Source organism: Physella acuta, unplaced genomic scaffold (assembly GCF_028476545.2).
Source record: "Physella acuta isolate Inbredline_101_S28 unplaced genomic scaffold, ASM2847654v3 ptg000990l, whole genome shotgun sequence".
NCBI classification, from domain to species: Eukaryota; Metazoa; Mollusca; class Gastropoda; family Physidae; genus Physella; species Physella acuta.
The window spans coordinates 240,311-251,142 of record NW_026732507.1 but is presented as its reverse complement, the minus strand read 5'-3'; the positions used below and the strand labels follow the sequence as shown (position 1 = coordinate 251,142).

The 10,832-nt window shown below is 39.2% G+C and overlaps 1 protein-coding gene across 3 annotated transcripts; it reads left to right on the top strand.

Annotated features, from left to right (window-relative positions):
- The first annotated feature begins 347 nt into the window (after positions 1–347).
- On the top strand, positions 348–7,527 carry LOC131954339 (uncharacterized). 3 transcript variants are annotated; one of them, XM_059317948.1, is made up of 4 exons: positions 348–672; positions 2,516–2,660; positions 6,455–6,553; positions 7,100–7,527. In XM_059317948.1, exons 1-4 carry the CDS (start codon positions 486–488, stop codon positions 7,455–7,457), a joined length of 789 nt encoding a protein of 262 aa, XP_059173931.1. In that variant the 5' UTR covers positions 348–485; the 3' UTR covers positions 7,458–7,527. The 3 variants fall into 3 exon arrangements, with proteins under 3 accessions (XP_059173931.1, XP_059173932.1, XP_059173929.1); XM_059317949.1 differs by having other exon boundaries at positions 6,452–6,553; positions 7,118–7,527; XM_059317946.1 differs by having other exon boundaries at positions 6,452–6,553.
- The last annotated feature ends 3,305 nt before the right edge of the window (positions 7,528–10,832 follow it).

The following is a 10,832-nucleotide window of genomic DNA, read 5'->3' as shown; positions in this document are numbered from 1 at the left end:
GTCTGAAAGAAACACGGAACACGAGACACTACCTTGGAATATAAAGAAGTAACTGACTAGACTACAGTAACTGGCTCTACGACAACTCTCCAAAATGCTCATCTATATCGCGTTGATCTACTTATTTAAATAACAAAGCCTCTAATTGACTAATTTATGCTTATCACAATACAGAGAACTTTTTTTTTTCAACACTGAATTAGTAGAATGCTAAGTGTCCGGATCGCGTGCAGGCTAGGTGGTGCGCACCGGAAATGCGCGAGTGTGGATCTTTGCGGAGCGTACTGTTAAACACCGGTTCGGAGCGGAGTATGCCTAACCGGATCCGCACCGTTTTTTGTCGTGTGCTACGTTACAGCATCTTCCTGTGGCAACCTAACACGCAAGGGGTCATACGTTCGACGAAATTTACTTTTTAAACAATCACAAAAAGGCCTACTCTACCTAGATCTTGATCTAAGGGTAATTTAGTCATTGTTCTTTAAATGTCTCACTCGATTCTTGGACGGTGTAAGAATCCGCTGTCCTTGGAAGAGAACGAGAAACTAATCGAGCTGGTCAGACAGAACCATGCGCTGTACGACGCGACGTGCCATGAGCATAAGGACGTGCAGTTTATCCAGGGTATCTGGTCGGGCATTGCTATAGAGATGGGCAGGAGCAATATGGACGGTGAGTGGCTGGTTGGGTTTGAGGAGGGGGGGGGTCGTTGTTGATTAGACACCCGACAAATCAAGTCGTGATATTGTTATAGTTTGCTATGAGCCGCGTGGTCGAATGGTAACCCAAAAGTCTCGAGTTCGGATCCAAGGCTCGAGGCTGCAGTACGTCACTGAGTCCACCCAGCTCTGATGGGTACATAACTTACGATATGAAAAGTAAAGGCGGGTGGGCACAGTGCAGACCACACTATCCGAGGTCATTGAAACAGGTGAACTCTACTTCATCTGCAACATAGACCGTAATGGGTTCTTTACTTAACTGGGATTCATATAATCATGCGTGAGCTTAAAAGAGTATCACTATCATATCAATGACCCTAACTTTAAACTCTATCCCTCATTTTTCCATTGAAGCGACACAAGACCAAAAAAAATAGATGTTATTTCTTCTTCCTGTATCGAGTTGTTCATTCCTAGACCAAGTGCCACTGAATAAAAGAATAGTCGACACACCTGTCAGCAGTGCCCAGTCCATCCCTGTTAGGGATCGCTAGATTATTGGGGGTTCAGATCAAGTACAAGCCGCTCCCCTCATGGCCAGATGGGGGGGGGTGGCTTGAGAGGAGTCTACGTCTGTTCTAGTATTTCACAACATCCCACCTGAATCTTGGTCGTAGAAATGACACTAGTTTAATAGACCTTCATTCCGTGGCTACTGGTCGCTTTCTGATCGAATATTAGTATGAGCTTCCTAACCCATATTATCCAGTTTTGAACCCCTGCTTATTTGTCAGGTTCGAACCCCCTGCTTATTTGTCAGGTGTGAGAACCTAGCTTGATCCACGCGGCCAAAACCCACACGGTTCGTCCTGACGTCGAGACCTCTGCTTTAATTGTTATGGCATAATCAAATATAGTGAAATAAAAAGTCAACCCTTCCTATGACAAAATCCTGCGTACTCCAATGAGGGAAGTAAACTTCGTTCAGATGTTCATGTTTTCCCTTCAAGTACCGTTTTTATAATCCGAATTCTGATAAGAATTTACCTAAGTTTGTATAAGAATCGAAAAAAAAAAATGAATGATTTCATAAAGACAATAGATTACCTTATATCCCAAATGCTGTTATACTTCTAGCAAAGATTACACGTCGTAGCGATGTCACCGGTTTTGTAGTCTTAATCTGAAAAGTAATATTCGACAAAGACGATTTTACTTATCGCCGTTACTGGTAGTGTAAAGACTAGGATGAGCATCTGGCTACTCCTAAGGTATATGGTATACGTTTTAAGGTCCGGGTTAACATATAGGGTATAGTAAAATTATATCCAAAATACGCTCTGATGTCGTTTTGACTATAACCTTAAACCAACAATACCATGTTATTGTTTCTAACTGATTGATCTCCAGTCACCAATGTGTAGTGTGTTGTTCTATTTATGTTCCAACACCCATGACTACGGTAGAGATTAAAAGTTGAATGTAATACATTTTATAATCTCGTTTTGTTACATGTTGGCTTATATTTCATGTATTCTAAGGTAGTACCACAGTCGCGCTTGACCACCCGCGAAAGAAAATAACTAACTGTATAAAACCACTTAGCTTTATGCAAACAAAAATAGAATAAGCAAAAGGATTAGAAACTTTTTATATTTTCGAAAATTAAGGTTCAAATCCAGGTTCAAATCATTGGAACGTCCCCTAGTCCACCCAGCTCTGATGGGTACCTAACTGTCCCTTCATATGCCGAGGTCTCTGAAGCAGATGAACTCTACTTCATCTGCCCTATAATGATGATGATATTTTCCTTACCACATGATTAAGTTAATACCACAGTGCTTGTATCCCAGGGTGTGAGTGGAAGAAAAAATGGAGGAACCTCAGGGACACGTATGTCAAGAAGAAGAAAGGTATCCTGTTGAGTGGGCGAGCGGTCAAGAACTGGCGCTTTATGGACACTATGTCTTTTCTGGAACCGTTCATTGACGACACCGCGTAAGTGTATGGGTGTGTTGGTGTGTTGGTGTTTGATGTGTTCGTGTTTGGTGTGTTCGTGTTTTGGTGTGCTGGTGTGTTGATGATTGGTGTGTTCGTATTTTGGTGTGTTTGGTGTGTTCGTATTTTGGTGTGCTGGTGTTTGGTGTGTTGGTGTGTGTTTGTGTTTGTTTGTGTAGGTGTTTGGCGTGTTCGTAATTTGGTGTGTTGGTGTTTTTGGTTAGTTCGTATTTGGGTGGGTTCGTAATTTTGGTGTGTTACGGTACTGGTGTGTTCGCATTTTTCGTTGTGCTATGAAGTTTTGGTGCATTGAATGTGTTCATAAGTGTTTGTGTTTTGGAGTGTTGGTGATTTTTGTGTGTTGGTGTTTTGCTGTGTTCGTATTGCTTTTCTTTAAATCGGTATGTTGACGTGCTTTTTTTTTGTTGACTGTACAATAATAAGATTTTTTTTCAGTGCTTAGGTATAGGATGTAAGGGCATTGGTTAAACGTCTCAAATGTCTATGTTGCTGTTGCTAATGTCTAATGTCTAAACCATTAGCCTAAACTCGTGTTGTCTCTAGTGTGTATGTTGTTGTTAATGTCTAAACCATTTGCCTAAACTCGTGTTGTCTCCAGTGTGTATGTTGTTGTTAATGTCTAAACCATTAGCCTAAACTCGTGTTGTCTCTAGTGTGTATGTTGTTGTTAATGTCTAAACCATTTGCCTAAACTCGTGTTGTCTCTAGTGTGTATGTTGTTGTTAATGTCTAAACCATTTGTCTAAACTCGTGTTGTCTCTAGTGTGTATGTTGTTGTTAATGTCTAAACCATTAGCCTAAACTCGTGTTGTCTCTAGTGTGTATGTTGTTGTTAATGTCTAAACCATTAGCCTAAACTCGTGTTGTCTCTAGTGTGTATGTTGTTGTTAATGTCTAAACCATTTGCCTAAACTCGTGTTGTCTCTAGTGTGTATGTTGTTGTTAATGTCTAAACCATTTGCCTAAACTCGTGTTGTCTCTAGTGTGTATGTTGTTGTTAATGTCTAAACCATTAGCCTAAACTCGTGTTGTCTCTAGTGTGTATGTTGTTGTTAATGTCTAACTAAACCATTAGCCTAAACTCGTGTTGTCTCTAGTGTGTATGTTGTTGTTAATGTCTAAACCATTAGCCTAAACTCGTGTTGTCTCCAGTGTGTATGTTGCTGTTGCTAATGTCTAATGTCTAAATCATTAGCCTAAAATCGTGTTGTCTCCAGTGTGTATGTTGTTGTTAATGTCTAAACCATTTGCCTAAACTCGTGTTGTCTCTAGTGTGTATGTTGTTGTTAATGTCTAAACCATTTGCCTAAACTCGTGTTGTCTCTAGTGTGTATGTTGTTGTTAATGTCTAAACCATTAGCCTAAACTCGTGTTGTCTCCAGTGTGTATGTTGCTGTTGCTAATGTCTAATGTCTAAACCATTTGCCTAAACTCGTGTTGTCTCCAGTGTGTATGTTGTTGTTAATGTCTAAACCATTTGCCTAAACTCGTGTTGTCTCCAGTGTGTATGTTGTTGTTAATGTCTAAACCATTTGCCTAAACTCGTGTTGTCTCTAGTGTGTATGTTGTTGTTGTTAATGTCTAAACCATTTGCCTAAACTCGTGTTGTCTCTAGTGTGTATGTTGCTAATGTCTAATGTCTAAACCATTTGCCTAAACTCGTGTTGTCTCCAGTGTGTATGTTGTTGTTGTTAATGTCTAAACCATTTGCCTAAACTCGTGTTGTCTCTAGTGTGTATGTTGCTAATAACTAATGTCTAAACCATTTGCCTAAACTCGTGTTGTCTCTAGTGTGTATGTTGTTGTTGTTAATGTCTAAACCATTTGCCTAAACTCGTGTTGTCTCTAGTGTGTATGTTGTTGTTGTTAATGTCTAAATCATTTGCCTAAACTCGTGTTGTCTCTAGTGTGTATGTTGTTGTTAATGTCTAAACCATTTGCCTAAACTCGTGTTATCTCCAGTGTGTATGTTGTTGTTGTTAATGTCTAAACCATTTGCCTAAATTCGTTTTGTCTCCACTGTGTATGTTGTTGTTGTTAATGTCTAAACCATTTGCCTAAACTCGTGTTGTCTCCAGTGTGTATGTTGTTGTTGTTAATAACTAAACCATTTGCCTAAACTCGTGTTGTCTCCAGTGTGTATGTTGTTGTTAATGTCTAAACCATTTGCCTAAACTCGTGTTGTCTCCAGTGTGTATGTTGTTGTTAATGTCTAAACCATTTGCCTAAACTCGTGTTGTCTCTAGTGTGTATGTTGTTGTTAATGTCTAAACCATTAGCCTAAACTCGTGTTGTCTCTAGTGTGTATGTTGTTGTTAATGTCTAAACCATTTGCCTAAACTCGTGTTGTCTCTAGTGTGTATGTTGCTAATGTCTAATGTCTAAACTATTAGCCTAAACTCGTGTTGTCTCCAGTTTGTATGTTGCTAATGTCTAATGTCTAAACCATTTGCCTAAACTCGTGTTGTCTCCAGTGTGTATGTTGTTGATGTTAATGTCTAAACCATTTGCCTAAACTCGTGTTATCTCCAGTGTGTATGTTGTTGTTAATGTCTAAACCATTAGCCAAAACTCGTGTTGTCTCCAGTGTGTATGTTGTTTTTGTTAATGTCTAAACCATTTGCCTAAACTCGTGTTGTCTCCAGTGTGTATGTTGTTGTTAATGTCTAAACCATTAGCCAAAACTCGTGTTGTCTCCAGTGTGTATGTTGTTTTTGTTAATGTCTAAACCATTTGCCTAAACTCGTGTTGTCTCCAGTGTGTATGTTGTTGTTAATGTCTAAACCATTTGCCTAAACTCGTGTTTTCTCCAGTGTGTATGTTGTTGTTAATGTCTAAACCATTTGCCTAAACTCGTGTTGTCTCTAGTGTGTATGTTGTTGTTAATGTCTAAACCATTAGCCTAAACTCGTGTTGTCTCTAGTGTGTTTGTTGTTGTTAATGTCTAAACCATTAGCCTAAACTCGTGTTGTCTCCAGTGTGTATGTTGCTGTTGCTAATGTCTAATGTCTAAACCATTTGCCTAAAATCGTGTTGTCTCCAGTGTGTATGTTGTTGTTAATGTCTAAACCATTTGCCTAAACTCGTGTTGTCTCCAGTGTGTATGTTGTTGTTGTTAATGTCTAAACCATTTGCCTAAACTCGTGTTGTCTCTAGTGTGTATGTTGTTGTTAATGTCTAAACCATTAGCCAAAACTCGTGTTGTCTCCAGTGTGTATGTTGTTTTTGTTAATGTCTAAACCATTTGCCTAAACTCGTGTTGTCTCCAGTGTGTATGTTGTTGTTAATGTCTAAACCATTAGCCAAAACTCGTGTTGTCTCCAGTGTGTATGTTGTTTTTGTTAATGTCTAAACCATTAGCCTAAACTCGTGTTGTCTCCAGTGTGTATGTTGTTGTTAATGTCTAAACCATTAGCCAAAACTCGTGTTGTCTCCAGTGTGTATGTTGTTGTTAATGTCTAAACCATTAGCCTAAACTCGTCTTGTCTCTAGTGTGTATGTTGTTGTTAATGTCTAAACCATTAGCCTAAACTCGTGTTGTCTCTAGTGTGTATGTTGTTGTTAATGTCTAAACCATTAGCCTAAACTCGTGTTGTCTCTAGTGTGTATGTTGTTGTTAATGTCTAAATCATTAGCCTAAACTCGTGTTGTCTCCAGTGTGTATGTTGTTGTTAATGTCTAAACCATTAGCCTAAACTCGTGTTGTCTCCAGTGTGTATGTTGTTGTTGTTAATGTCTAAACCATTAGCCTAAACTCGTGTTGTCTCTAGTAGGTTCCAGTCCGACCCCAGCACACAACCGCTCATGTCGGAGGACGACTACAGCGACACCGTGTCCATCAAAGAGGAGGACACGTCCAGCACTTCGGCCAGGTACGTTCCGTTTGACACGTCCTCCGTCTTGTTACACACGTCCTGTAGGACAAGTCCTATTATGCCACTTTTTTTTTCTCAGGACACGGCATCTAATATATGCCCGCTGCGTTAGGCTTACTCACATCTTGATCGGATGCGCTCCTGTTTGCGACCAGGGTTTCTTTTTAAATCTCTTCCAGGGAGGGGCGCACTTTAACATTTCCGTGTGGGTGGAGGGAGGGGGGGGGAGATGGCCACTGGTTGAATTATATTTTATATATATTATATAAATTATATTTTTCTATTTCATGCTCTGTGGATGGGGGGGGGGGAGATAAATCACACAGGCATATGCCTGAAAGAAACTGACTGAATCACATGCGCCAGTGTAAACTAAGCCCTAAAGATACAGCCAACATGCCACTCTCTATCACTCTTTCACAATCCATCGATAGTATAACATTGTAATATATATATATATATATATATATATATATATATATATATATATATATATATATATATATATATATATATATATATATCGGTGTGTCTATCTCTTAGAATTGACATCATTTGTAGACAGTCGTCGCCGGAGTTGGAGCCCACCCCCCGATCGACCAAGGCGGATGTCCACAGGAAAAGGACCCGCTACTCGGCCAACGCTGACCTGATCTGGAAAGGTCACGAGAGGAAAGACCTGCTGGACCCTGCCGCTGACCCCGACCTTGGCCCCAAGAGCGCCGCGCGCGCGTTCTTCGAGAGCTGCGCCATGCGGATGGAGAAGCTTCCCGTACGGTGCCAGTCGTACCTCCAGCTCCAGGTCTCGCAGCTCTTCTTCAACGCCGAGAACCCGGATGTGCCGCCCGTGGACATCATCCCCATACCCCACTTTCCTGACACAGACATGATTCAGGAATAGACGCGGCTCACGTTTAGCTAAAGAATGTAAAGACGCTGTAACGATAAAATCGCCTTAAATTATAAATTCATATGTGAGTGCATATATATATATATATATATATATATATATATATATATATATATATATATATATATATATATATATATATATATATATATATAGTATACTGGATTTGTCTTTTAGTTTTTCTTTTATGCAATTAAAATACATGTATGTAGATTTGAAAAAGTGTTATTATTGTGTGCCTTAATGTTTCTCTGTTCATTATATTTAATTTTTAGACCTTTCTTTGAGTACCATTACAAATATTGAATGTCACTCCCCCAGAATCAGATTGCTCTAACTCTATTTTTTAAACATTTTCACAACAATGCTTTAAAGTTGTGGGTTTTTTTAACATTTCTGTATTCCGTTCTTCATGAAATGTAATTTTTGTGTGATATAGATAATTGTGGGAGATATGGTCCCAATTCTTTCAACAATGATACCTCAGTATGTGTAGGATAAAATGCGGTATAAATCTCGAAAAAATAAGTTGAGTTCAAACAGTCCCGTTCTGAAGAAGTGATATGAAGACTTTAATTTTTTTTCAAAAGGCAGATTAATCAGACAGCTTTAAGTTATTAATCAAAATCACGGCTTAGGTGCAAGTTGAATTAAAATCTTATCCTTGGTAAGTTTATATTAGGACTAGTCCAACGCTCAGAAAAAATAAGCTTTCTCAGAGAAAGCTAAATAACTTTAAATCGCTATTATTTTTTTTTTTATTAAATTATAAATATGAGAAACACGCCAAATTATGGGAATGATAACAAGTAATATTTTAAAATATATTTCTGTCAAATAATTCAGCCTTAAAACGTAGAAAGTTCCCGAACAGTTCTTTAATAGAAAATGGACAGATAAAACGTCACAAAATTTTATTTTGCTCCCGAAATCCTCGGACACCCTGGTGTTTAGAATCTGGGTCAAACATCTGCCTGTCTCACCCCACCCCCACCCACCCACTCCAATACACCCCCACCACCACCAAACCCGCCCTTTGTAAAAGACCGTCCTCTTTCTGTCAACCTTTCTGTAAAAAGAGAGGGGGGGGGGGAATGGGCTGAGATCGAAACTGGGCACTTGCTTGCTCATTGTATAAAAAAATCAATTTTATTTTTAGCCTAGTGTATTGATTTGAGGCAAGGGTTTGGTGCGTTTCATGTGTGTCTCTAAAGGGGGGGGGGGGGTAGCTGGGGGCCTCAAACCTGTGGCTTAATAGGCCGATTGCGCGCGTGTGATAAATTAATTCTAACGTGTTACATCCGTTTTAGAAATTAACCTTAAAACCCCCGGCGTAAACCTTTAATCCTGCACTAAATCTAAACAAAAGGCCATGTTAAATTCGTATCAATATAACGTTGACTTAATTTTAGTATAAAACTAAACTAGAATAGATTTTTAAAACCTAACTCTAATTGTGACGTTTAGTGTAACCAAAATATCGTGTTTATAGAACATAATTATATATATATATATATATATATATATATATATATATATATATATATATATATATATATATATATATATCGTGCGGCGTCAATTCGGCCAATGACGAAACGGCCCCGTCAAAACGACCCCGACAAAACGACCCCGTCAAAACGACCCCGTCAAATCGGCCCCGTCAAAAGGGCCAGCGACATATGGACCCCGTCATATAGGCTCCCGACAAATAGGCTCCCGTCATTTAGGCTACCGACAAATAGGCTCCCGTTATATAGGCTCCCGACAAAAGGGCTCCAGTCAATAAGGCTCCTGACAAATAGGCTCCCGTCATTTTGGCTCCCGACATATAGTCTCCCGTCATTTAGTTTTTTCCACAAAACGGCCCCCGTCATTACGACTCCCGACAAATAGGCTCCCGCCATTTAGTTTCTCCACAAAACGGCCCCCGTCATTACGACTCCCGACAAATGGGCTAGCGTCATTTTGGCTCCCGACAAAAAGGCTCCTGTCAATTTGGCTCCAGACAAAAGGACCACTGACACAGTGGCGTAGCTACCGTAAAGCTAGCGTAAGCAAGGCATGGGGGCCTAAGGCACATAGGGGCCCTTTTCCCTCATAAAAAATTAAAATTTTTACAATGGAATTTTAATATTTGTTACATATAAATAATTTTAAAAAAGAAAAAGGTTAAAAGTTCCAAAAAGCCCCCCCCCCCCCCCCCCCCCCCACCGTTTCGGCAGTGGGATTCAGTGTTTGTGGGTCAAACAGAGCCCAATCGTTATAATAATACTACAGGCTATATCACTTTGTCGTGCAAGACATTGAGAGAATCAGCCTATAAATAAACTTTTTAGCAGTAGTAGGCAAGCATAATAATCCTAATATATAAATCCCCACGTTCGCACATCTCTCTCTCTCTCTCTCTTTCTCTGTCCGCAAAAAATTTTCGCCGGACATCACGTCAGAATCGGCAGCGATATATCGAGAACTTTTTACGGACTTTTATTGAAAAAAATATGTTAGATGTTTTAAATGTATAACCACAAAATTATTTAAAGAAGAAAAATAAAAATTAAAGGCGTATTCGAATATAGAGAAACAGTATTATTTATGCAACCGGAAAAGTGTATATAAACTTGAGACAAGAACGCATTTAACAATGACGTCGCTTATTGTTTACACTAAAACACTAAAACAAGAGCACGAAACTGATGACGTCATCTTCCGAGTTTAGACTAGATCTAAATCTACGCAAAAACTAGATCTACACTTAGACGCTACGTCGCTAAGATCTATTCTAGATCTAGATTTAGACTCTATCTACCGTAGAATCTATTCCAAAAATAAATTTCTATAATAAACTTTTTCCGGACTTAAATATTTTACAGAAATCTGTGTTTGTTTAGCAATGAAACTGGCTAATTTTGGGTAAAAAAATAATTTGAAAAAATAGGTATATTCGTGTAAGTTATATTTTTAAACACTTCTTATATTCTCCATATTTTAAAAGGTACCTAATTAGCTGAGATGATAGTGTACTTGATACCAGACAGGTGGTGCTGGATCGAGACACACCAAGTCAAATCTATTTTTTTTTAAATATGTGAATCTTCCTATTTTAGACTATAAAGAAAGGAACTACTTTGGAATTCTTTGTTTATCTATGCAATTTGCTAATCTCAATAATATATGAAGCAAAGTTGTTGGGTGCTTGACATCGGGCACTTCCCGGCGCCGCAGGCGCTTCAAATTTGGCAGGATCTTGCCTTGGGGCGACAGAACACGGGGGCCGGTGCCGGTTGGCCTAAAGGTCTACGATGAGGGGGTCAAAACAGACCTCGACTGACCGGCGCCTTATATGAGCTATAAATCGAAAAAAAT

What these genes read in the sequence shown, in the direction of transcription:
- LOC131954339 (XM_059317946.1), top strand. Translation starts at nt 486, where the DNA reads ATGTCTCACTCGATTCTTGGACGGTGTAAGAATCCGCTGTCCTTGGAA. An exon ending in GGGCAGGAGCAATATGGACG is followed by an intron (nt 673 to 2,515) that starts GTGAGTGGCTGG and finishes CTTGTATCCCAG; the next exon opens with GGTGTGAGTGGAAGAAAAAA. An exon ending in ACGTCCAGCACTTCGGCCAG is followed by an intron (nt 6,554 to 7,099) that starts GTACGTTCCGTT and finishes TCTATCTCTTAG; the next exon opens with AATTGACATCATTTGTAGAC.